At 42.3% G+C, this 26,585-nt stretch overlaps 1 protein-coding gene across 1 annotated transcript; it reads right to left on the reverse strand.

Moving 5' to 3' along the window:
- Window positions 1-1,051: 1,051 nt before the first annotated feature.
- On the reverse strand, window positions 1,052-26,478 carry arrb1 (arrestin, beta 1). The gene is made up of 16 exons (XM_039777112.1): window positions 26,302-26,478; window positions 19,022-19,052; window positions 18,043-18,103; window positions 17,715-17,759; window positions 14,979-15,175; window positions 11,946-12,005; window positions 11,787-11,854; window positions 9,922-10,057; window positions 9,442-9,526; window positions 9,279-9,351; window positions 7,298-7,435; window positions 6,282-6,365; window positions 4,267-4,290; window positions 3,691-3,761; window positions 3,073-3,121; window positions 1,052-2,472 (listed from the first exon to the last, which is right to left on the reverse strand). Exons 1-16 carry the CDS (start codon window positions 26,319-26,321, stop codon window positions 2,358-2,360), a joined length of 1,257 nt encoding a protein of 418 aa, XP_039633046.1. The 5' UTR covers window positions 26,322-26,478; the 3' UTR covers window positions 1,052-2,357.
- Window positions 26,479-26,585: the final 107 nt, after the last annotated feature.

Below are 26,585 nucleotides of genomic sequence, written 5' to 3' on the forward strand. Positions count from 1 at the left end.
TGTTAAATTAAAGTTCCGTAATCACACGCTGTTTTCATCTCATCAAGTCTCACTTGAATAAAATGTTCATTAAAGGGCCATACACATCAATGCTTCCTGTTTACATCACCTTGTCATTTTCTGAATCATCCATCAGTTTTGGACTGACTCAATGTTTTACTGTTGGAACGTTGAACCAAGGACGCTCTTGTAGTAAAGAGAGACTAGTCTCCTCCGAAATACTCCCCCATAAGTTTGTTGCAGCATCATTCTGACCTATATTTATGTTTCTAGTGGCGGTCCCCTCTAGTGGTCGTAGTAGTTCTGACGGGAGCAAAGCAGGAAGTAAGGTGAGGGAGTATAAGAGCGCCAAATGTCCAGGTAGCGAATTTACGAATCCTACTATGGCCATGCCAAGACCCTAGCCTCCGAACAAACACAGGACTTTCACCCAGGAGACCGGGGGTTCATGTCCCGTCTGAAAAGAAAAGGAAACTTAAAGCGTAACTCTCGCCAAAATGCAACCTAGGGTCTTTTTGTGATAGTACGTAACAGGGAGGAGATTAAAGATGGAAAGCTCCTAAAGCTTAGTTCCATATAAATCCACGGATCATTTGTTGTTTGGCATTAGTGAAAAACAATATTGACCTTGTAGTTGAAAAAGGAGCCTCATATAAGAAACAATACTGAAATCAATAGATGCGTTCATTCGCATTCGGAGATCGACACTTTTTGACTGACAAGATGGCGGCGAGCGGAAAAACCAACAGCTAAAGTGAGTCATTCAAAACCTTTTTTTTAGTAAACTCTGTGAACACAATGTTGTCAATGCTGAGTTCACGTGTAGAGCCCCTGGTCATACTTGGAGCAAAGTCTCATGTTGTGTCGAGCCTTCTTAGTGTTTTAAAAATAGTAATTTTGATGCTATCATAGTAGTTCCCCTGGCTCTCCCATTTAAAAGGCCATTTGACCCAAAACGAGAATACGGGCAATCGTAAAAGTGGCGTTTCCGTCCTAATTATGCTTTTAAATGAAACTTTGACTCGGGTACATTCACAAAAAGACACTAGCTTGCATTTTGGCGAGAGTTACGCTTTAACTCAGTAGTTTTGGTGCCTAAACCTAACCAAACTGGGACAGTTTAAACTTCTCTGGTTTAGATATGAGGACGTATTTCCTGCCACCACTAGGGGGCGCTAATTTAGGAAACACTCCTATGGGTCGTTTTAGAGGGGATGGTGGTGGGGGGGGCAAACCAGCGACATTGGAACGTTGGCTTGTGTTATTTAGCTTTGTAACAAGTGGGAGCTATCATCCGAGATATGAACGTTTGCGTGTGCTATTCAGGTTTGTTTTAATCAGGCGTCGTGGTGTTTTTGTGGCACGTCTTTGGGCCGCTGCGTCGCATGTGTTAATTAGGTGTTGTAGTGTTTTCTGGCACCGTGGTAATTGGGCGCGAGTGGGGCCTAATGTTTAAGCTTTTCAAAAGGTGAGCGGGTCTGCGTATGGCTAGCTTTGTTGTTGGACTTTGGCTGCTATGTCATTGGGTTTAGCTGATCAGCTTGTAGGCATTTAAAAGTATTGTGTAACATCCTGGTTGGATGCTTCCTTTTGTGTAGAATCCTGACTTTGAGAAATATACATAATAATGTTTTGAACTTTGTCTAAAATGTTTGATTGAGACATGATTTGAGGTTTGTGCACACATCTCATCAGAAAGCATAGAGGCTGAACTTTGTCGTCTCTGAAAGCAGATTTTTACAGAAGTGAGGTGAAACCAGCAGCGGAGTTCAATCCTCACAAAACAAAACAAAAACCAACGCTAGTGTGGTTCTTTAAAATCACAGCCGTTTCTCTACAAAGGTTGATAATCCATGACAGTAATAAAGCATATAAAGATGGATTTCATGCAAACGGGGCCACCAGTTGCTCTCAGCTGATTGGTGGCTCTCTCTGTCTTCTTTGTCTTCGCACAGACTGACCGTGAACAAAGATCTCGGTCAGCCGGCGTCCACGCTGCGGCCTCGAACGCTGAACTGTTCCGGTGTTGTTGTTTATAAAGACCCTCTGATTGACACATCGAAACTAATCTCAACACAACGTTACTCCTGCTCGGTCCCTAATGGAAACACGTACAACAAAGTGACATTAGAGGCATGCTACCAGCCGTCATTACGACGTCCGCGATCGCCGGTTCAAGTCTCCGGCGCGCGGGCGAAGGAGTGGAGAGCTGCTCCGTGCGGTATTCTAGCTTTTTACACCCCGGCAGGACGCAGAGGACGAACATGAACGAGAACACAAACACGGCACCGCCGAGTGTTGAAAAGTGTCCGGAACCTCCGCAGCAGCGACGGCCACGGCAGCAGCGCTCAACGGTTTTATCTGTCATCGAGTTTGGGCGAGTCCACCGGCTCCTCGTCTTCGTCCTTGTCGTCCTGCGCTCCGCCTGTCAGCCGCTGGCGGGCGAAGTCTTCAAAGATGATGTCATCGTCGCTGAGGGAGGGAGGGAAAGGGTTGTGGTTACTCAAGTCTAAAATGCATATTAATGTTAAAAAAAACTCATGAAGTGACATTTCCATGCCATGGGACCTTTAAATAGTTTAAGCATTTGACAGCCCTAATATATATATATATATATTTTTTTTTTTTTTTCAGGATTGTAGTTTATGGATCTATGTTATTCTGTCTTGTTTCAAACTGAACTGAAGTGTTGCAGGTGAATGAACGTTGTGTGAGCGTGAAGTAACGAGCTGTAAAATGCAGCAGGATTGCTGTCTGTGGGCTCACTCAGGAATGGTTTTATGATGCTCTGTCTGCTGACAGCAGGATGAGCTTCCAGTTTACAGCGTGTTTCCTGCAGCGAGCATTAAGATGCATTAAGGAAGAGACTCCGGAGGCGAGGCCATCACGGATAATGCTTCAGCAGCGGAAAGAAAAAGCTCTCTGCTTCCTGACAGTTTCTAAAGAGACCGTGAAACACATCAGAACCAAGGAGGGAGAGACAAAGAGGGAGGGAGAGAGGGAGGGAGAGAGACAGACAGACAGACAGACAGACAGACAGACAGACAGACAGACAGACAGACCGCAACTTACTTTGTGTCAAACTGGATCAGGTTTGTGTCGATTGGAGCTTCATCTGGAGCTGCAGCGAGAGAGTGCGAAGGTTAGAAAACATCAGTCAGAAAGATTAGGAGATGATCACAGACATTAACTGTCTACAGTGCAGTATCTAGTGTGTTAATTAGCTTATGATGCTAATTACTCAAATTGCCCAAAATGCAAGCTTCATTTCATAACCCGAAGGGTCAGCGACCTCAACAAAAAAGTTAGGGTTGTCTCAATTAAAAAAAGTGACAAAAAAAACATCAAAAACATCGCCAAAGGTCACAAAAACTTGTTAAAAGAAAAAGTGACAAAAATTGGGGGGAAAAACATTGGGAAAAGCGACAAAAAATGTGTTTAAAAAATTGACAAAATCATAATTAAAAAAGCGCCAAAAAAGTGACCAAAAAATTTGAAAGAAAGTGACAAAAAAGTTGGAATAAAATCAAGAAAAACGTTGAGAAAAGTGTAGAAAAAGAACAAAAAAAAATTTGAAATTTCAATCCAGAAAAACACAAAGTTGCAGGTCGACGGGAATACAACATGAGGGTTAAAAGTTAATTTGAAACAACATTTGTGATACATGAACTTGTTGTAAACACGACTCACCGTCTCTGTAGAAGGATTCTTCCAGCGGCTTTGGGTGCATCAACGTGAACGGCAGCTCGACAGAGACGTCGCTGAAAAACAAACCATTCGATGTACAGCAGGGCCGACCCGTGGTATAGGCAGGATAGTCATAATATATATAGACAAATGCTAGGTGCACCGGCAGTCCACATGAGTAAAGAAAAGGTAATAGATAACAAAAACGAAGAATAAAATGTCAAAAACGCCCAAAAAGCAACAAAAATGTTGCATAAAATGCTGAAAAAAGCATACTTTTTTCATAACGTGAAAAAAACTATGTACAAATAGTCAAAAACGTTGAACAAGGCAAAAAAAACATCAACAAAGCGGCAAAAATGTTGAAAAAAAACGTTGAAGAAAGCATCATTTTTTTATTTAAAAAAAACGACCAAAAAAGTATCAAAAAGGTCGTCAAAAAAACACCAACATAAACGTTGTAACCTTGCCTAAGGCACCAAATTGGTTAAGGCCGGGTCATAAAAACACCAATAATAACAATCCACAGACACTTATCGTGAGACGTTCAGGTGACCTTTGTAAATCTCAGTGAGTTACCTCGCCGCCAGATCTCCCAGGAGCCTGAAATCAATAAACATTTAACACATTAGATAAGATCAAACCTTATTGATGGGAACAACAATATTGTGAGTGCCTGACTACATTATGGAAATGATCCCTAAAGAGAGAGACCTTTCTGTTAAAGAGTAAGATCCTTTTTTTAACCATAAAAACAACCACGAACTTGAATTTGCTAAACCCACCAGACAGCTTTGTAAAACACACTAAATTCAATGTGGACAGAAACAAAATAAAACTATGAAAAGTCATTTTGGGTCGTCTTTCCACTGTTCCAACCATCGCAACTCTAGTTTTGGTTGAAATAAAGACATAGTTTACTGATTTACATGTGGAAATATGTTGGCTCTATACACGCTAAAAGTATTACTTTTTAAATGGAGTCTGGTGGGTCCTCAGAGCTGTTTCTGTTTTAAGAAAAATGTCTTAAAGAGGTTTTAAAAAGGTCTAGCTCTGTAGTGATCCTTTCCATAATGTTGTCAAACACTTAGAATAATAATCTGAGTCTGTCAGAACTTTTAGGGGACTCTAACTGATGCTGAACATCTATTCTGTAGGGTTACATTAGAGCCTGGTTCAAGGCTGCCGGTTACAGCGTTCTCGCTGAATACTGGACCAATTTCAAAGATTTTTGTTGCCATCAGTCACTTGAACACAAAAACATGAGAAAAAAGGGTCCAGGTTTAAAAAACTAAACAGAAATTACCCTTTTAACAAGTACAGAGCTGTTAAAGGCCAACTGTGTCTTCTGTTTATCCTGTTAACGCAGTCTACTTTTACATAACTCGAGGCAGGATATTTGTAATCAGTGCATCCAAAAGTCTCAGGATGAATCACACTTATTCATTTCTAACTGTGAAAATAAAGAGCATCACTGCAGAGGAGAAACTACAGCAACAACAAGACAACAAGAGACGTGCAACTGTTTGTAAAATAATTATTGGATTTAGACATACAGTATGTAAAGCCGTCTGCAGGATGAACAGAAACTTAAGATTCACACTGAAACTAAGCTCTCAAGTCGTACTTAAATGTACCTTCTTCTCACTTAAAGAAAAGAAAATTACACTACAATGGCACAACAGCTTTGTGTATATTTTACAATTTTACAGTAACGTACAAAGTCACAGTGTAATGTACAAAGCCACGTACAAAGGACACGTACAATGTCATGGACTTACATACAAAGTCAAGGCCTAACGTATGAAATCATGGACTAACGTACAAAGTCACAGGGTAACGTACGAAGTCACAGGGTAATGTACAAAGTCACAGGGTAACGTACGAAGTCACAGGGTAACGTACAAAGTCACAGGGTAACGTACGAAGTCACAGGGTAACGTACTAAGTCACAGGGTAACGTACGAAGTCACAGGGTAACGTACAAAGTCACAGGGTAACGTACAAAGTCACAGGGTAACGTACAAAGTCACAGGGTAATGTACGAAGTCACAGGGTAACGTACGAAGTCACAGGGTAACGTACGAAGTCACAGGGTAACGTACAAAGTCACAGGGTAACGTACGAAGTCACAGGGTAACGTACTAAGTCACAGGGTAACGTACGAAGTCACAGGGTAACGTACAAAGTCACAGGGTAACGTACAAAGTCACAGGGTAACGTACAAAGTCACAGGGTAATGTACGAAGTCACAGGGTAACGTACGAAGTCACAGGGTAACGTACGAAGTCACAGGGTAACGTACTAAGTCACAGGGTAACGTACTAAGTAAAATAGTAAGAGATAAAGTCACATAAAGTAATGTTAAAAAGTTACAGAAAGTCATGTACGAAATCACACAGTAATGTATGACGTCATGGATTAAAGTCAGACTGGGTAATTTACAAAGTCATGGACAAACGTTACACAAACATAAAGAAGACATACAGCATACGGAAATAACATCAAATATGTATTTTGGTTCCAATTGGACTTTAAAGCTCGTCTCAGCTAATAATATATGATTATATGATAAAAACACAAAGTGCACTGACCCGCCTCGAGACACAACCAGCTTCACTTTGACTTTGTACGACACTATGATACCGAGGATCTCCTTATTGGCTCCTTCTCTTAACCTGATCAAGACAGAAAACATTCAGTTAGACCAATCAGCACCTTCCTTCCTTCCTTCCACCTGTAAAGTGCTCATATTATACTAATTTTCAGGTTCATAATTGTATTTAGAGGTTATATCAGAATAGGTTTACATGGTTTAATTTTCAAAAAACACTATATATGTGTTGTATTGCACATTGCTGCAGCTCCTCTTTTCACCCTGTGTGCTGAGCTCTCTGTTGCGTGCCCTGACAGTACCTAGGTAAGGACTACTAACCAGTCAGAAGCAGAGTATGAGGGCGTGCCCTGACAGTACCTAGGTAAGGACTACTAACCAGTCAGAAGCAGAGTATGAGGGAGTGCCATGCTAGCAGCTAGGCGAGCATTATAACGTGTGTTGTCTCTGAAGTAAAGGCTGGACTACAATAGAGCTGTTTGGAGCAGTTTGTGAACAGTGTTTTCTGTTGGAGATGGTAAGTCCCTTTGGGGGGGACTTTGGGCTTTTTCACTTTGTAAACCTATAACGTGCACAAAAATGATATACAACACAATAAAGGAAAGGAAAAAAGCCAAAAAGCATAATATGAGCACCTTAAAGGGCCATATACACTCTAAGACAGACATGAACACACGGTTCTGTTCGGTTATGGAAAGTTAAATTAGAGCTGAAGGTTTCCTATTAATTGGCAAATTAAAATTTTCAACATTCTTCCTGTAACAGATGTTACAAATTTTCCTCCGATAATTAAAGACTTAATTATTCTTTAAGTGAGCTAATAATGTTACTATTGTACCTGAAACAGCCCTCAAATTCCCCCAAATATCTCCAAAATATTCTCCAATCTGGCTGAACACTCTTAAGGGCCACTCTCACTTTTCCCCTTAAGTATGATGTCAGAATTTCCCACTTTCCTACAGACCTGGAAGGCATCATGACTGCTGTTAGACTCACAGTGTGCTGGAGGCCAAGTTGGTGTCCTCGTGCTTCAGTTTTCCGTCTAGAGCGAGGCCTCGTTTCTCTCGGTTGTTTGCCAGAAACGGAGTGAGAGTAAAAACCTTGCAGAAAGTCGAACTGGGAGCGACAACGTCACTGAAGACAGAAACAAACTAAACATGAACCCAGATGTCAACTTCTGACTTGATTCACTTCAAACCAGGGAGGCACCAAATCCAGGATTCTGGTTCAGATTCTGCGGAATATTTTTTTGACGGGGTTCTGGTTTCTGCAGAACCTTAGAATTTCTTCCCACCGAACCAAACCCTACGCTTGCACTAGGCGTGCTATTCTGGTCGCCGTAATGACGGAGCCGTTGATTACGGGAAGGTGTTTACGTAGGTGGAGCGTTCAATGCAGTAGGCTGTGAGAAAGTGGACATGGAACTGGTGAGCAGAAAAAGTTGTTGTTTGGCAGTACTTTCAGTCAAAAGAAGACCATTCAAGTCCAGCTACATGTTCAATCTGTTCAATGCTGATTGGTCTGGTGGTGGCGAGGGCCCAAAAAAAAAAAAAACAAGGCCCCCCCCACCCCCCCCCCCCCCCCACAACCAAAAAAAAAAAAGGGGACAAAAAAAAAAAACCCACAAACAAAAAAAAAAAAAAAAAATGCAGCAACTTGGTAGAAAGGAAGGACAGTCCCTGTTTACTTCATTCATGTGTTTACTGGGTTCATGGACTGAGGATGGGAGGAGGACTCAGCACAATCTCAACCAGGGGGTTCAGGATTCAGCCGAACCCCAAAAATCTGGATTCAGTGCATCCCTACTTCAAATTATTCAAACTGGGGTACAAATGCAACATGATGATATGATGGTGTCTGACCATTAAGAGCGCTGTAGGTCAGAAGAAGGATTTTAAATTCAATTCTGGATTTAACAGTAGTGAATACAGGAGAAATATGATCTCTCTTCCTGGTTTAATCTGGATCAACTGGAGATTTTAAAGACAGGATGTGCAGAATTTTTTGCGATGTTACGCAGTAAAAAAAGTTTGTTCTTGAAGATTTTTTTACATGGGCATTAAAGGATATATCCTCATAAAAGATAACTTTATCAAAGACAAAGATAAGTGTAGCTATATCTTTGGAAAATAAGCTTCGGAGGTGTTTGGGGGCGAAGTGCAATAATATAACAGAACAGATACTTCTGATTTCTGATAGGTCACCTCGATGGTTTATTTCGGTTCAGGTTAAAGAAAGGACAGTAAATAAGTGTTTGACTGTTCTTCGAGGTAGAGGTACTCCTGCCTGTATTTTTGGGCCAGATGGCATCATGTGACGGACACGGGAGTTGTAGTTCCACTATTTGGCCGCTATGTCCAATTTCTTTCAAAGCCCGGTGCGCTTTCTGGAGGCTTTCTTCTCCAAACTGGGGGCGTGCCAACCGCCATCTACTGCAGGTGATACACTGACTTTAGAGAAGTAGCTCATACAACCACACTTCAAAACATCATCTTCAACTCTTCCTTTAAAGAAATATTATATATATTAAAGGTACTGTAGGGAAGACTAACTTTCTGTCATATTTGCTGAAACTGACCCTATGTTCGAGTACATGAACTACATGAAGCAGGTCATTTAAAAAAAATGTGGCTCCTCTGGCACCACATACAGCCTGTAGTGCTCCCTGTTCAGATGCACCAATCATGGCCGGGGAGTGTCTAACTGCGTGTCAATCACTGCTCATTCATTCTCCCTTGTGGGGGGGGCTTAGGAGACCGTTTTGGGCTTTAGTGGAAAGGGGGCGAGGGACTGAGAAGTTGTCGATGTTCAAATATTTTTGGTCCTGGATCTTCACAATCCTACTTACGGCATCTTTAAATATAAGTGTCGAGAAAAGAGGGAATTTGTTGAGTAAAACCAGGTAATACAACCGAAAAATCCAGCACTGAATGGACCTTGTGTTGTTTAAACCGAAGTAGAGAGAAATGAAACTGACTCTGACTCCTCGGTGGCCACCGGACATTTGTACTGCGCCGTGTTGAACAGGCAGATGTCTGCGTGCTGTCGCACTGTGGAAACACAAACCAATCAATCGATCAATAACACAAACTGCTGCACAGATCGACAGAGAGTTAGAGAGAGAGGACAGGTTCAGGTACCTGAGATCTTCATCTTCTTCACGGTCTTGTTGGTGTTGTTGGTGACGTGGACGTTAACGCTGATCGGCTCCCCGTGGTAATAAATCTGAGAGAGAAAGATATACTTGTACTCCACTACACCTCAGGGGTAAATATTGTACTTTTTAAGCCTGATTTATGATTGTACGTAGGCTCTATGCAGAAACGGAAAAACAAAGGGTCTCCCCTGTTCTTTCTGACCACGGAGCAGGAGAAGTTAACCCTCTACTTGATCTCATGTTGTTAATGGAGAAGGAGAACCAGGAAATGAGTCGGGGGGGGAAATGTGCATGTGCGTTACCTCTTTGTCCAGAGCGTGTGTGTGTGTGTGTGTGTGTGTGTGTGTGTGTGTGTGTGCGCGTGTACATGCATTAACCTCTTTGTCCAGAGTCTGTGTGTGCATGTGCATGTGTTAACCTCTTTATCCAGAGTGTGTGTGTGTGTGCGTGTGCATGTGTTAACCTCTTTGTCCAGAGAGGCCTCCAGGTGCAGAGGTTTGTCCGACATCAGGAACTGTCTGGTGGTTTCTGCCGTTGGCTGAGGACCGGGTTTCTCCGGAGCATACTGCACCTTTCGGATCACCAGACGCACCGAGTTCCTGCAACCACACCACAGAGGCTAACACTGCTACTGCTGATACTACTGCTTCATAGTGTACACTAAGGCCGGTTACACAATGGCTGCGTGGCGTGAGCATGGCGTTTTCTGTGGCGTGGCGGCTGCGTGGATTTCTCTATGTCTTTACACACCAGAAATGTGTCTGACGCGGCGCTGCTGCTGCTGCTAGCCTTGTCTGGACATGTTGTTGTATGTTTCCCATAAACATAAACATAAATATATACTTATTTGATTACAGCAAAGACAACGTCTGCAGTATTGACAGCAAAATAGGCTACAGAATATTTCGTTCTGTATTGACAGGTGCAATATTAGAAAATACAATTTTTTTTTTAAATTACATATATAGCTGCATTTATAGCAAAACCTCAAGACTTTCAAACATCAACATGTCATTTATTAATATTTATTAGTGTCTAAACGACATATAAACATCTTTTCCTATTCTATGTTGTCTGGAAATGCTTCCAACACGCTTGCGTGTCGCGTGAAAAATAGGCGTCGGTCCTATTTCTAGCAGCCACGTGTTTTTGGCAGGCAGTGTGTACGCTCTTACCTGTTAACAGGGGAGCTGAAATATAAACGGACACGCCACGCAGCTGACACGCTCGCGCTACGCATCCAGTGTATAACGGGCCTTACACTGCTACTGCTTATACTATTGCATCATAGGGAACGCTAAACACGGGGTCAGCCCTATGTTCCCACATTTCTAAGATTTTTCTTAAAATTAGGCCCTATGTTCCCAGGGTTAGGGTTAGTTACCAGATTTAGCTAAAAGCTACATTCCATCTGTAGTCCATTGCTACTGGATAATAAGTTGGGTGTTATTGGGACATTGGGAGAAAGTAGGATAAAATCTGATACAAATTTATGAAAAAGAAAATGTGGGAACATAGGGCCTAATTTTGGAGAAAAAAAATCTTAGAAATGTGGGAACATAGGGCTGTGGGAACACAGGGACGCTCCCCGCCAACACAGCTAACCAGAGCCGACCCTAACCAATGCAGAGCCCTAGGCAAGATTTTAGCAGTTTTTGTTGACCAAAAATCCACGTAAAGGGGTTTGGTTGGGTCAAACAACACAGGACTTTCATCCAGGAGACTGGGGTTCATGTCCCTGTTCTTGTCCCGCGTGTCACTAAAATGTACATTTGTTACAAAATGTACATTTCAGTGACAAGCGGGACAAGAACAGGCACATGACACACCCACCCATCATCTTCTCCTAAACCTAACCGTCTCGTTCTTGTGTCATGTCAGTTATATATAATATAACTAATAACAACAAATGCCAAAGACACCTGACCAAGCGTCGCGTTATGACGTGATAGGAGTGACACTATGTTGCTTGTCTCGGTCATGACTCAGCCTCGGTAGGTGGTCTTAGTCTCGCATCGCCAGACCCTCCTTCACAGCTCTGTGGAGGAAGGTCTGGCTAGTCCACATAACATTCCGGGATGAGATAAAAAACGTGCTCTTGGGCGGTGCTAAGTTCCGGACGGAGCCACGGTGCCTCTGCGAAATAGTCTCAGGAAGGAACTTGTTTTGGTGGAACGTGTACATTCAAAAGTAGTTTTAGTCGTGCGACAGAAAACTCAGATTGGACAGATAGTCTAGCTAGCTGTCTGGATTTACCCTGCATAGATCTGAGGAGCAGTTAACCATAGTCCTCATAGAAGAACACCAGAACAATCCCCTCAGTTTTACCTTTTATGGATCTTTTCTTCAACGTTTTCTGCACAGAAAGCTTTCACCTCGAAGTCGACTCCGCAGGCCTGAAGACACACAAATGTTCATTTATTTCCTTAGTTTTTCGGCTCAGTTAGGGTGAACGAGGCGTTGAGGAGGAAGTGAACACGTCTTTACCTTCCCGGTGTCCTCGGGGCCCGGCTGCAGGGTGACGGAGCACGGCAGGTTCAGAGGAATCTGGAAACACACAGGAGGAAGAAAAGCTGGTTAAATTAGGGGATGTCATTGTGTCAAAAAAGGTAGAAAGAGCAGAAAAAAAGCGAACAAAAACATCAAAGAGAGACAAAACATTAAAAAATTAAAAGACACGAAAACGTCCGAATGACGGAAGACGGCAGGTTCAGACGAATCTTCTTAACTCTCATGTTGTTTTAAATTAAAAACATTTATCAAAGTTTTGGTCGTCTTTTTCAACACTTTTGTGGCTTTCCCCAATGTTTTTGTCACTTTTTCTGAGACTGAGACTTTTTTCAAAGATCTTTTATCAATTGTTTTTTCTTCGAATGCTATAAAATTGACTAAAACTCCCAAATTCAATGAAAGCAGTGAACTGATTATTTATGTAACTTGTTAAGAGTGTTGTATGGAACCATCCACGTTATGTTTTTGGCACTTTTGTTTGAAAGAAAATCCAAATTTCTGACAGAAAATCTTTGAAAATGGGTCAAATTTCACCCGAGGACAACAGGAGGGTTACACACACACACACACACACACACACAAAACATCTTCTTAAATTCTCCTTTTTAAGGTATTAACATATAATTGATCCCTGTGTGTTTCATATCAAAATGTTCAGAACTAACTTTCTGTAAAGTGAGGCCCAAATGTTTCCTAGAGCGACGTGTGAAGAGATAATTTGGCCCTAAAGCTGAAACGCTGATGTTCACTTTTTGAAATTTCCTCAAATCTATTTTTGAAAACAAATCTCAACTTATGACGTTTTGTACGAATTGTTTTGGTGTTTGAAATAAGTTTACCAAAGTCTGTAGGTTATATATGAATAAAATAGTGATATTTTGTAATATCGCTTTTTGAATAGGAGTTTTGTCAAAGATTGTTTGGACACGCTGCAGCGTCTTTCGTCCTCAGAGGGTTAACAACTCAAAGTCAAAGCCTAACTCAACCAAACTAAAATCTGGAAAAAAATATCATGAAAAACCTGACAAAAACGTCGAAAATGCAAAACCGCTTTAACCTTTAACGACTCAAGGTGGCAGTGGTGGCCTAAACGTTAAAGAAGCGAGCTTAGGACCAGGAGGTCGCCTGTTCAATCCCCAGACCGGCAAAATCTGGGTGGGTGGGAAGTGAAAGAGCAGCGCTTGTCCCTCCCTTGTTACCACCACTGAGGTGCCCTTGAGCAAGGCTCTTAACCTCCAACAGCTCCAGTGGAGCTGCTCAGTGGCAGCAGATCAGACTGTGGTTCTACTGGGCAGCTTCCAGGTATGAATGTGATCAGATCAGACTGTGGTGGTACTGGGCAGCTTCCAGGTATGAATGTGATCAGATCAGACTGTGGTGGTACTGGGCAGCTTCCAGGTATGAATGTGATCAGACCAGACTGTGGTTGTACTGGGCAGCTTCCAGGTATGAATGTGATCAGATCAGACTGTGGTTGTACTGGGCAGCTTCCAGGTATGAATGTGATCAGATCAGACTGTGGTGGTACTGGGCAGCTTCCAGGTATGAATGTGTAGACCAGACTGTGGATTGTGCTGGGCGCTTCAGGTATGAATGTGATCAGATCTGACTGTGGTGGTACTGGGCAGCTTCCAGGTATGAATGTGATCAGATCAGACTGTGGTGGTACTGGGCAGCTTCCAGGTATGAATGTGATCAGACCAGACTGTGGTTGTACTGGGCAGCTTCCAGGTATGAATGTGATCAGACCAGACTGTGGTTGTACTGGGCAGCTTCCAGGTATGAATGTGATCAGACCAGACTGTGGTTGTACTGGGCAGCTTCCAGGTATGAATGTGATCAGATCAGACTCTGGTTGTACTGGCCAGCTTCCAGGTATGAATGTGATCAGATCAGACTGTGGTGGTACTGGGCAGCTTCCAGGTATGAATGTGATCAGATCAGACTCTGGTTGTACTGGGCAGCTTCCAGGTATGAATGTGATCAGATCAGACTGTGGTGGTACTGGGCAGCTTCCAGGTATGAATGTGATCAGACCAGACTGTGGTGGTACTGGGCAGCTTCCAGTATGAATGTGATCAGATCGGACTTCCATTTGCAAGTCAGTCTGGCCAAGAGCCCATTCAATTTTTCCAAATCGAGGCTTTACACCAATCACAACCGTCAAGGCGGGCTATACAAAATGACGATAGCGATGGCGAGCAGCTTTTTGTTTACATTCAACATGGATCGTTGGTCTGATTGGTTGAAGGACTATCCAATTGCGCCCAGAACCATTTGAGCGGTGTCCGTTGGTTTCCCTTTGGAAATGGGCTGTGAATGAAGCTTGCCCAGACCCATTCTCAGTTACAGCTGAGAAGGGTCTGGTGTCAACCAAGCTAACAGCTTCAAGGTCGTTGCAAATGAAAAGATGTTCTCAATCGGCTTACCTGGATAAATAAAGGTTAAATTGAAAGAAATTGAGCGGGATTCATAGTATCACTTCCCTGATCAGTTATGATGCTCTAAAGTCCAGACTGAATGATGAGTCAATCCAGACCCGGCCCGGACATCGTGTACAATACCTTATGAAGTTTAACATTTTCTTTTGATCAACAATTTGTTAGTGATGTTGAATATACACGGGAAAAAAATCAACAAAAATGTTGAAAGCGGCGTGGAAAAATGTCAGTAAAAGGCACAAAGAAACGTAAAAACAGTGAAAACATTGAAAAAACTAAACAAAAAATGTTTATAAAAAAAAAATCAAGACAACAGAAAAAAAACATTTTAAAAAAGCTACAAAAGAAAACATGACAAAAAATGACAAAAACGTCGGAAACAATGGCAAAATTTACGAAATGAACTAGTGTTGTTATCGCCAATCGTTCCGGACATCTGACCTGGAATAAAAATCAGATGCGGACCTTTGAGTGATGCGTTTGAGAACCCCTGCTGCTGTAAAAGGATGACTGATGAATGAATGAATGAATGAATGAATGAATGAAAAACACACTGTGTGCTGCGTACCTGGAAGGTGAACGGGTGGGCATGTTCTCCCAGTTTTTTGATCAGTCGTTCCTGCAGACGAGTCAGACTCTTCTTCTCTTCGGCCGGCGGAGGAAACGCCTGCACGTTCGCCACAAACAGATCTTTACGAAACGTCAAACCCAGGACGTCCAGATCCTCGCGGCCGTACCGAAACGCACACGTCAGAGTCACAAACACTAAGGGAACAAAAACATAACTTATCATATCTTTATTATATTTAGGGCCCTATCTTGCACCCGGCGCAGCGCAAAGCTCGATGCAAGTGTCTTTGCTAGTTTAAGACCGACGCAGTTGTCAGTTTAGGTGCATTCTGGACGTGCTGGTCTTACAGGGAGGTGTGTTGAGGTGCATTCTGGGCGTGCTGGTCTTACAGGGAGGTGTGTTCAGGTGCATTCTGGACGTGCTGGTCTTACACGGAGGTGTGTTCAGGTGCATTCTGGGTGTGCTGGTCTTACAGGGAGGTGTGTTCAGGTGCATTCTGGGCGTGCTGGTCTTACAGGGAGGTGTGTTCAGGTGCATTCTGGGCGTGCTGGTCTTACAGGGAGGTGTGTTCAGGTTCATTCTGGGCGTGCTGGTCTTACAGGGAGGTGTGTTCAGGTGCATTCTGGGCGTATTGCTATCTTGAGGCAGCGGGAAGTGATCGCACCATTGACCAACAAAAACCTGGTCTAAAGTCAATAATGCAGCATTTCATTGTTATTTTAACAGTGTTGTTTAAAGTACTAGAAAGCAATACTTGAGTAAAAGTACAAGTATCGTACTAGAAAAAGACTTCGGTAGAAGTGAAAGTTACCTTTTAGAATATTACTTAGGTAAAAGTCTTAAAGTATCTGATATATACTGTACTTAAGTATCAAAAGTAATTTTCTGATATTTAATGTACTTAAGTATCAAAAGTAAAAGTTGTTTTTTTTAAAAGCAAGCGGTTAGAACTTTTATTGTGGCTTTCTTATAGTAAAGCATAAAGCATATTCAGGGACTTTTCAGGCACAATTCTCTTAAGCTCAAAGAACAAACAGCATATGTTTAGAGCTGACATCAATGTACAGAAACATTTCTTGCAACACGGGTGTATGACGTTATCTTCACCACTACCCTGTTCACCACTATTGTTGGGGTGGTCGCAGGGCTCAACATAAAAAAAAATCAGAGTAGATCAGAGTTTTGCTGGCCCCTTCTACATTTTTACTGGCCCTGAAAGAAATATCATAGGTGATATCGGAAAAGGACAAAAAAGCAGGAAAAAAGCTAGCCACTGCCACTGGATGTTGTGCCATTAGCAGCAAAGCTAGACCAGGGGTCATCAACTACATTCAAATAAAGAAAATAAAATTATACCTAATACGCATCATCTTGTCATCTTGATATTTTCACTTTCTTACTAAATTAATGCTATATTTTTTACATTAGTAAGCAAACCCCTAAAAACATGGAAAATCCATAATGATAACTAGATAGGCTACTTAACTAGAAAATGATCTCAGATTAGTCCTGTATGCCTAATTTGAAATAAGACGATTCTGTTGCTAAATAATACAACTTGCAACATCGTCAACAATGAAGAACGCGTCATTCACGTGCATATTAAGTAGCCACGTGTATTTGTTGTGGTCTTAAAATACATCCATAGGTTTACCGCTCCAGCGAGAGGATGGCTCGTTTAGAAATCAGCTACGTTTACAAGAGTTTGTCCAAAGTTCAAGATTGGTTGCAAATTAAGACAAACAGTTAGACTACAAACGGACATCTTTCATTTTAGCTTGTTTGTAAAGTCGCTGTTTGCAGAGTAGAGCTGTGTTTGCACAGCGCAGTGGACGCGAGTGGGCAGCGCAGACGGATCAGACTGAGATATCGTTTTCTACGTGTTTCTGCCTGTAGAACAGGTAGGTGCGTTATTGATAAGTATTGACACTTTAATCATGGAGGTTTTATTGTAGGCTACCTACTTACAGTAACGAGTGTAGCGTTAGTTCATCTGCGCCATCGGCGGTAAATAATCCTCGGTAACGTTTCCAGTCAGTACATGTGCTGCGTGAAGTAACGCACACACCAGTGACTGTGGCTGCAACCAGCCCGACATGCGTTTTTACTGCCCCGGGCCATCGGGCCATTGCTTATGTCGAGCCTGGTGGTCTACGATAACGGGAGGTCTTCCAGTAGGTGCTCATGCTTCCATGGCGGTTTGCAACAAACAAGCGCTGAAATAGAGCGCGCGGCGTGCGGAGCGTGCGTGATGCAATCTAGGAGCAGTGATTCGCCAAACCTCCCTTATTGCAGTCGCACACATTTCTTCTAATTTTATTTTTTAGTAACGAGTAACAAAGATGCTTAGTGGAAATATAACGGAGTAAAAGTATACATTTTATCTAGGAAATGTAGTGGAGTAAAAGTGAAAGTTGACATAAATTTAAATAGCGAAGTAAAGTACAGATACGTGAAATTTCTACTTAAGTACAGTAACGAAGTATTTGTACTCCGTTACATTACAACACTGTATTTTAACAGAGCATTAGTAAAATGCTCCTAGGCTCATGCACAGCGCGCGCACACTATGCTTGTTACACACACAAAAAATTTAAAACGGGTCAAATTTCACCCTAGGACAACAGAAGTGTTAAGGGTTAAATAATCATTCTGCAGTTTCCAGTCTTTGTGGTAGAAAAGTTATTTGGTCTGTGAATAAGAAACGAGTATCTGTGTTCATTTCTGACTCACCTTTCCTCTCCTTCAGGTACTCGGGGTCAATCAGGACGACGCCGTCTGCAGGAAGGAAAGTCAGAAAGTCACAGAGCAGCCGGAGGTCGCGGGGCGAATGCCGGCAGGCCACAGGCCGCAGGAGGAAAGAGAAGGGAAAGATCATAAGAAAAGCAATACAAAAAGTTGGAAAAGGCGCCAATAACCATCAAAAGAAAAGCCCAAAATGTCCAAAAAAAACCCACCGAAAACGTAAAAAAAAAAACTTAAAGCAAAAGATGCGTGTGTGTGTGTGTATATATATATATGATTTCTGACAGTGTGAAGAAATTAAAGAAATGAATCTCACCGACGGGCTCCACCAGGTCCACGTGGTCCACAAAGTCTCTCTTCCCCAAATAGACAGTAAGCTGAGGGAGGAACACAACTCAGAGATCAGCCAATCACAGTGCTAAGACGTCAGCCAATCACAGCGCTAAGACGTCAGCCAATCATAATGTCACTTCAGTAAAATTCTGTAAGTTTCATCAGGAAAATGTAGTTAAAGTATTAAACCATTGTAGAAAGTGTAAAGGATCCAACCAGTTGTGTGTTTAATGGTCTAATCATTTCAGCTGGACTTGTAGGCCGTTATATTGTTGGCTAGTTTCATTTAGAATAAAACATCAGATTTTATAAACTACATGTGTTTTGTGTGCATCTTAATATGTAAAGTAACTAGTAACTAAAGCTGTAACAGATGAATGTAGTGGAGTCAAAGTACAATGTTTCACTCTGAAATGTAGCGGAGCAGAAGTAGAAAGTGTCGACTCAAGTAAAGTACAAGTACCTCAACATTTGGACTCAAGTACAGTACTAGAGTAATTGTACTTAGTTACTTTACACCACTGGCTAACGTTTACCTCAGGCTAACTAATTAGCCATTGTGTGGAGATTGTTGGCGAGCCAGCCAGCAAAAGAAAGCTGGCTGGCTCGCCAACAACCAGTGGGACCAAACCAGAAAGTTGTTGTACGTTACATATAAAACACAGTGTATATTACATCTTACAAAGTGTATTTGTCTAATAAAGTCAAACTATCTAATTACAAAAGTGTCCACAGACTCTTCTCGGGTGTTTGCAGGCGCTCGTTTGGTTGTTTGGTACTTTTCTTTGAGTATTTCCGTACGTTAGCTTGGTGTTCACATATTCCTTTGGTCTTTACACCCTTTTCTGTGTCTGCACACCTTCTTTTTTCAAGCATTTACATCCATTGTTTTTGAGTGTTCGGTTTCTTTTCAGGGTTAAAATGTCCCTCCAGGTTTAAGATAGTGGAAGAAGAGTACTCACCTTTCCATTGGGACTGGCTTTCTTAAACACTCTGGAAACAAACAGAGAGAGAGAGAGAGAAAAGCAGGTAAATTAAACTGATTTCTGTGTTTTATCTTCGTCTATATCTTCTGTTTTTTCTGGTATGCATATAAAGTTCATTATTATTCTTAGTCGTCACCGCGAAAAAAGCATAAAAAATGTTGATAAATTGCCAGAAACGGCAAAAACGACAAAAAAGTGACAAAAACTTCAAAAATGTGGGCAAAACACCCACAACTTTGAACAAAAAGGGTAACGTCAGAAACTTGTACGTCAAAAACTGGTCATAAATGATTCAGCGCCAAAAGGTTTGAAAAAAACATAAAAAATCCCCAAAAAGGTCAGCAAGAACAGACAAGAACTCATATTTTTTTCGCATCGGGTTTCTGAGCATCAATGCAGTCAGGGAATGACTGTAACCATAGGTAACCATAGGCGTAGATTTCGGGGGGGATGCAGGAAATATGTCCCCCCCCACCAATATTTAGAAGAGGTAGATTTGTTTTCCCTTCAAAAAATATGAACGATAACCCACTCCCCAAAAGAGGTAAAAAATAACCGTTCAGGGGGCTGAAAACAAGACCTATCTTGCACTAAGCTGAACATGGCGCAAAGCCCGACACACAGACACACAGACAAACACACACACATGCTTTTTTCAAAGTTTTTGTCACTTTTTCGAAGTTTGTCACTTATTTGAATGTTTTGTCCCTTTTGTCGTCTTAGTGTCCTTCCTTCTTTCTACTGTGTTTTTCTCTAAGTTTTTATTACTATTTTCGACCTATTCTTGCCTTACTTCCTTCTTTCTACCGAGACTTTTTTTCTACCAAAAATGACTTCAACTGGTTAGGGGGTACATGGCTTAAAAACACTGTTCAAAGAAAAGAAACATTATAGAGAACAGTTTGAGAACCAGTGGTCTGACAGAGTTGTTGTTGTAGATGTACAGGACTCCTATAAAAACACGTGATGAGGTATTTCCTTTCGATAAATATATAATAATAATAATAATAATAATAATAATAATAATAATAATATTTGCAGAAGAAGTCTCCAGAATTCAGCAAATGAAGCAAAAAAAACTCCAGAAAAAACAGCGAGCGGGAAACTGGATGCCTCGTCTTTTTAAAGCTGTGGCGGCGCTCCCAGAATGCATTCCCTGGCTGTTGACAGATACAGAAGTCCTCAGCTGTCAGTCTCCATCCTCCTCTTCCTCCAGAGAGACATTCAGGGCCCGTCATGAGGCGTTCAGGGGCCTGACACCGAGGTGTTTAGGGCCCGACATGAGGCATTCAGGGTCCTGCACAGAGGCTTTCAGGGGCCAGCACAGAGGCGTTCAGGGGCCTACACAAGCTGTCAGTCTTCATCCTCCTCTTCCTCTCTCTAAACCTGTCAGTCTTCATTCTCTTCCTCTCTACAGCTGTCTGACTTCATCTCTTTTTCTCCACTCCTCTACTCTCCGTGTTGATGATGTCATAAATTAGCCGCCGCAGCTCCATTAGCTCTCAGCTTCAGTTTACAGGAAACCGCCGAGGCTCCTGGGAGCTCACTCAGCGCCATTACTGCTCGCCTGCGTCTCTGTGCAATTAACAACTACATCAGCCAACAAAAACAGGAAGACACCAGATGCAAAATATCGTAAATAGAAGACAGAAAAACTGTAAAAAAAAATATATATATATATATATATATATATATATATAAATATATATATGCAATAAAATAAATCCAAACATTGAAACGTGAAAAATCTTTTAAATGTGAAAGCACTTCTCTTATCGCTGCAAATGTTTGCTTTTATTTCAAAATATAAAAATCATTTTGTGATTGTCAGATCAGATCAGTTGTTGACGGTATTAGTTTATATTTGGAACATTCCATGTGTTTTATAATCTGTCACAAACAGCTCAGAGATAATAAAATGTATTTAAATCACTTTAATCAGAATCTTATTAACATAAATCCTTCAGTTTATATCTGGGGATCTGTGAGGGGTTTTACGTTGGGACACATACAGTATATATATATATATATATATATATATATATATATATATATATATATATATATATATATACACTGTAATATACTTTATATTCACAGGATTCCCCTGAACGTGATGAGCGTGTAATAAAAGCCTTCACATTAGCTGAACATCTTGAGATGTGAAATATCTGAAAGCTTGAGATCGATCTGAAACTCTAACGGATGGATCGATATCTGAAGACTCCCCTGACACGAGGCGTTCAGGGACCTGCACAGAGGCATTTAGGGCCCGACATGAGGCGTTTAGGGCCCGACACGAGGCGATCAGGGGCCTGCACAGAGGCATTCAGGGGTTGTCATGAGGCATTCAGGGGCCTGACACAAGGTGTTCAGGGGTCTGGACAGAGGCATTCAGAGACCGTCATGAGGCATTCAGGTTCCTGCACAGAGACTTTCAGGGGCCTGGACACGAGGCGTTCAGGGTCCTGCACAGAGGCGTTCAGGGGCCTGCACACGAGGCATTCAGGGTCCTGCACAGAGGCGTTCAGGGAGGCGTTCAGGGTCCTGCACAGAGGCGTTCAGGGAGGCGTTCAGGGTCCTGCACAGAGGCGTTCAGGGGCCTGCACACGAGGCGTTCAGGGGCCTCCACAGAGGCATTCAGGGACCTGCACACGAGGCGTTCAGGGACCTGCACAGAGGCGTTTAGGGCCTGACATCGAGGCATTCAGGGAAGACATGTTGGCTCTCTCCAGCTGGAGAAACATCTGATGTATCAAGTTCTGAAGATTACGTAAATTAATAAATGGGGCACATGAATTAGATCATGGCTGTATTTTAAAAACGGTGCAATGCGTCGACCGCGCGTGCGTCTGCAGAGTCGAAGCGTTGACCGGGGGAAGGAGCGCAGGTTAAAGATGGCGCCCCGTTGGCTCCTACCGGTCAATGAACGTGTTGCAGCAACATGTCTTCTGCTGTGTGAACTTAGTTCCCTGAAGCTGTCGGCTGAAGCTCTCTCTGTGTGTGTGTGTGTGTGTGTGTGTGTGTCTCTGTGTGTGTGTGTGTCTCTGTGTGTGTGTGTGTGTGTGTGTGTGTGTGTGTGTGTGTGTCTCTGTGTGTGTGTGTGTGTCTCTGTGTGTGTGTGTGTGTGTGTGTGTTTGTGTGTGTCTCTGCATGTGTCTGTGTGTGCTCGACATTTGCAGCCACCGCGTCCAGAGAATATGAATGAGTCCTTAGATCCTTCAGACATACAGAGCAGTAGACATGTTTACACGGGGTGCGAAGCCGTGGCGAGAGGGGGACACAGTGCACGGGGCCCCCATATGTAAATGGCTTGTTTTATCTCATGCAGTTTGACAGTTATTCCTCTGTCAGAGCATCAGTTTGACCTTTTCTTTGATCATAATTACTGATGCAGTCAGACAGATAGAATAAAAAGAGTCTTATTTTATCTGTAATTATAATCAAAGAAAAGGTCAAACTAACTGATGCTCCGACAGAGAAACTGTAAAACATCACGAGATAATCTATTTATATATGTAAATATTTACAAATCTGACACACTGAAAACGGGATTTTACTGAATTATGTTATGCTGCTGTACTACTATTTATATGGAAGGAGAATAAAAACATGTCTCTCTCCGTCTCAGTCTCTCTCTCTCTCTCTCTCTAGGCTATTACAAGAATAAAGTGTGTGTGTGTGTGTGTGTGTGTGTGTGTGTGTGTGTGTGTGTGTGTGTGTGTGTGTGCGTGCGTGCGTGCGTGCAAAGGCTACCAACTTTGCTCTTTCTACGGACTAGAAGAAGAAGAAAAAAAAAAGGTAAACAACAGCAGAACTGGCAGTGATATTACGAATCCCACTCTGGGCACACCAAGACCCGCCCTTCAATAGCATTTATTGGCCAGGCGTCCATGACAACGCAAGATAACGTAACCCCATTGGTTCAGGTCCTATCCCCTGACCAATCGGCTAGCTTAACCTTAACCACTAGAGGTCAAACGCCTAACCCCAACCAATCGAGCTGCTTCGTAGGGCGGGTCTTGGCGTCTGAGAAAATACCCCGCACCACGCATTTCTTTAAAACCCCTTCTTTTTTTTTTTTTTTTCCTTTTTTTTTTTTTTACTTTTTCTTTTTTTTTAAAAAAAAAAAAACCCTAAATTATTAAAATTTTTTTTTAGAGAGAGAGAGATGTAGGGGTTAAACTTCTTTTTCTTTTTTTTTTTTTTCCCCCCTCCCCTTTCTTTTTTTTAAAAAAAAAATAGAAAATTGTGGATCAATGAAGTTTTTAATCTTTATTTTGGTAAGATTTGATGAAAACACGTCCATATTTAAAAAATGTATGACACAATTTCAAGGGGGTGTCGAGCGCTTGTGACTTACGATGACTTAGAAAGATACATAACAGCTACAAGTGTATGCACTATACAGGATTTACCCTATTATACTTTATCGACAGGAATAGATAGGTCAAACAGCAAACAGCCAGCCACAAATAGTCTATAAACAAAGCATCAGGCTGTCTTTGAGATTTCACATGAACAACGGTTAAAGTTACTCAGGCTACCGAAGAATACCATAATTCCTCCGTTCAATTAGACCTTAGCGACGCACCCCAAGCTTCCATCCTTAAAGGGGTGATAGAATGCAAAACTGATTTTACCCTGTCATAGTTGAATAACGACAGTTTGGTGGGTAAATAGGACATACATAGAAGCTCTAAATCCCACTGACACCCCTTTACTATGAAAATCTCATATTTTGAAACTGCCGCTGAAAACGGGCAAATCCCAACAAAGCTGGAAGCTTATGTAAGCATCCCAAGACCTGAACCTTTGTCAGCCCATGGGTGTATTAAGAGAACAGTCACGCCCCAACATTTACATAGGCTACACAACTGACCTGAGATCAGGTAGTTTTCTGAATCTAGGTCGCGCAGATCTCGGCTATTCCATTACAAAATTCACTTCTGAAACCTTTTTATGTGAGAAATCAACTATGTAAAGCTCAAATATGGGCCGCTTTACGAAAATGGATGGCTTGCAAATTCTGTCCGACTGTGTGTCGGAGTTCAGCGGCCGGTGCTGCCTGGGTTGCTGCATCGCTGCCCTGCCTGTCCTCCTTCACAGACCCCGGCCTGCTGTGAGCTAGATTGAGCTCCGTCACGGCCGGCGGCCAGGTGCTCAATACCCATAGACGCAAACTCACCTTTTCCTGGGTGACTGGACTACCAAACGCCGCTGCCCTGACAGAGCTCCAGGGCCTGCAGCTCGCTGCTCTCCCTCCCCTCTTCCTGCTACCGGCCGGCCGGTGAGTGACTGAGAGCGCGGTCAGCGAGCTTGTTACGCCCGCAGGTTCCAGTTAATCTTATAATAGATATGTATGTTGAGTTAATTAAACAAACGATTTGGGGAAAGAAACGCCTCTTGTCCGCGAGTCTCATTGATAGAGCTCGCAGTGAGCTGGAGTCCATCAATGAGAGCTAGCTAGCCTCCTGCTAACGAGACCTCTGACATTCACAAAAATGCATTAAATTGAAATTGAACACGTTAGCTAAGCTTTGTAAGACCTTGGGGTAGATGTTATATAATTGCCGTGACGAAATTCAAACTGTAATTATACTATAGTCATGCCTAAAGTGTAGCTAGCTAGCCGCAATCGTTTCCTATTGTATTCAATGGGACATATAGCTAGGTAGCTGCTCCTCCCAACAAGACCCCTCACGTTCATAAAAATGCCTTAAATTCAAATCGGACTGTTAGCTTTTGTTAGCTTTGTAAGACCTTGGGATAGCTGTGATATAATATAATAATAATATAATTCAAACTGTAAATATATTATAGTTATGCCGGCAGCCGGCCGCGGAGCCCCGTAGTGCAGTATCCACAAAGGGTGACTTTGCGCTGGGTATGGAGCCCAGCAGGCTGCCGCTTTCTCCTCAGACTGTGTGGAGCTCCTAAAGTCCGACATGTCTTACCAAATTTGCAATTAGCCATCAATTTTCATAAAACGGCCCATATTTGAGCTTTATATAGTTGATTTCTAAAAAAGTCTCAGAAGTGAATTTGGTAACGAAACATTGCAGTGTTTAAAATATGAGATTCTGTTGCGTCTCTAATGTGTGTGTATGGGGATTCACTCAACCAATCAGCGCGCAGCTCATCTAAATATTCATGAGCATACCATAGGAGACGACATTATTTCTTCAGCTTCTTCTTGCTTTGTCACCCGGGGGGAGGTGTGCTAACTAACAGGGCTTGCAGAAGGTGAATTAGTCGTGCTATTAACGTCATCGCTACACAATTTCTTAGTAAAACCAAAATGAATTAAACAGCCTTTTCTTTTTGCCATGGCTATATGATGCTTACTGCAGAATGGAGTTCAAGGACTTTGCGCGCCGATTAATGGCCTCCAACGTTTATATTTTTTCTACGAATCTTTGAGTTAACATGTACTAAACATGAGTTCAATTTGCACCGCAGCGCCGCCACGCCTTGGTGAATAGCATGTATAGTATAGTATATAGCATGTATAGTACAGTATATAATATAGTATAGTATATAGTATGTATAGTAAAGTATATAATATAGTATAGTTATCTTTATTGAAGTGAATTAGGTTTAAATCGCCATCATGCATGAATGAAATTTTTTAAAATTTTACACATTATAATCCACGATGATCACATTACACAAAACTGAAATTGCACGTGAAAATGACACATTGTCAGTATTTTTAGAGACCCCCCAAAATTTCACAAATCCCGTTTTCAGGGGAGCCCGTGTCTTATTAAGGGGAGCCGAGCTCCCCCGTAGTTCGCACCCTGCACTAGCGCAAACCAAAATGACAAAAACGTTGCAAAAAGTGAGAGAAACACCGGAATAAGGATCTAAATACTTCTTCCAGCGCTGAGTAAGATTACTTTCTTAAAGGAGTAATTAGAGTAATGGATTACACTTCTTGTGTCTCCGTGTTTCCTGTCTCTCTGTCTGTCTGCACTATCAAAATAAAAGCCTTTTAAAGAGGCAGACGTCACCGTGTGGAGGTTCTGACAGAATGTTATGTAACGTTACAACACACACACACACACACACACACACACAGACACACACACACACACACACACACACACACAGAGATACATACACACACAGATAGACACACACACACGCACACAAACACAGATGCACACACACACAGATAAACAGATGCACACACACACACACACACACACACACACACACAGTGTATAAAGGTTTAACCGTTGTAATCTTACCGTGTTCCTTTATCTCCCATCCTGGAGACGCTGAGCAGCCGGATGGACGGAGAGATGGTGGAGCAGGGATGCCGTCACCGTGGAAACTGAGGGGAGGATATCTCTCTCTTCTCTCTCTCTCTCTCTCTCCCTTCTATTCTCTCTCTCTCTCTCTCTCTCTCTCTCTCTCTCTCTCTCTCTCTCTCTCTCTCTCTCTCTCTCTCTCTCTCTCCCTCTCTCTCTCTCTCTCTCTCCTCTCTCTCTCTCTCTCTCTCTCTCTCTCTCTCTCTCTCTCTCTATCTCTC

This window comes from Perca fluviatilis, chromosome 2, assembly GCF_010015445.1.
Source record: "Perca fluviatilis chromosome 2, GENO_Pfluv_1.0, whole genome shotgun sequence".
Taxonomy (NCBI): domain Eukaryota; kingdom Metazoa; phylum Chordata; class Actinopteri; order Perciformes; family Percidae; genus Perca; species Perca fluviatilis.

Excerpts from the sequence above, each read along its gene's own strand:
- arrb1 (XM_039777112.1), bottom strand. The coding sequence starts at position 26,321 with ATGGGAGATAAAGGAACACG. Across the intron at positions 19,053-26,301 it reads ATGGGAGATAAAGGAACACG|AGTGTTTAAGAAAGCCAGTC; the intron begins GTAAGATTACAA and ends GTTTGTTTCCAG. Across the intron at positions 2,473-3,072 it reads CTGATCCAGTTTGACACAAA|CGACGATGACATCATCTTTG; the intron begins GTAAGTTGCGGT and ends TCCCTCCCTCAG.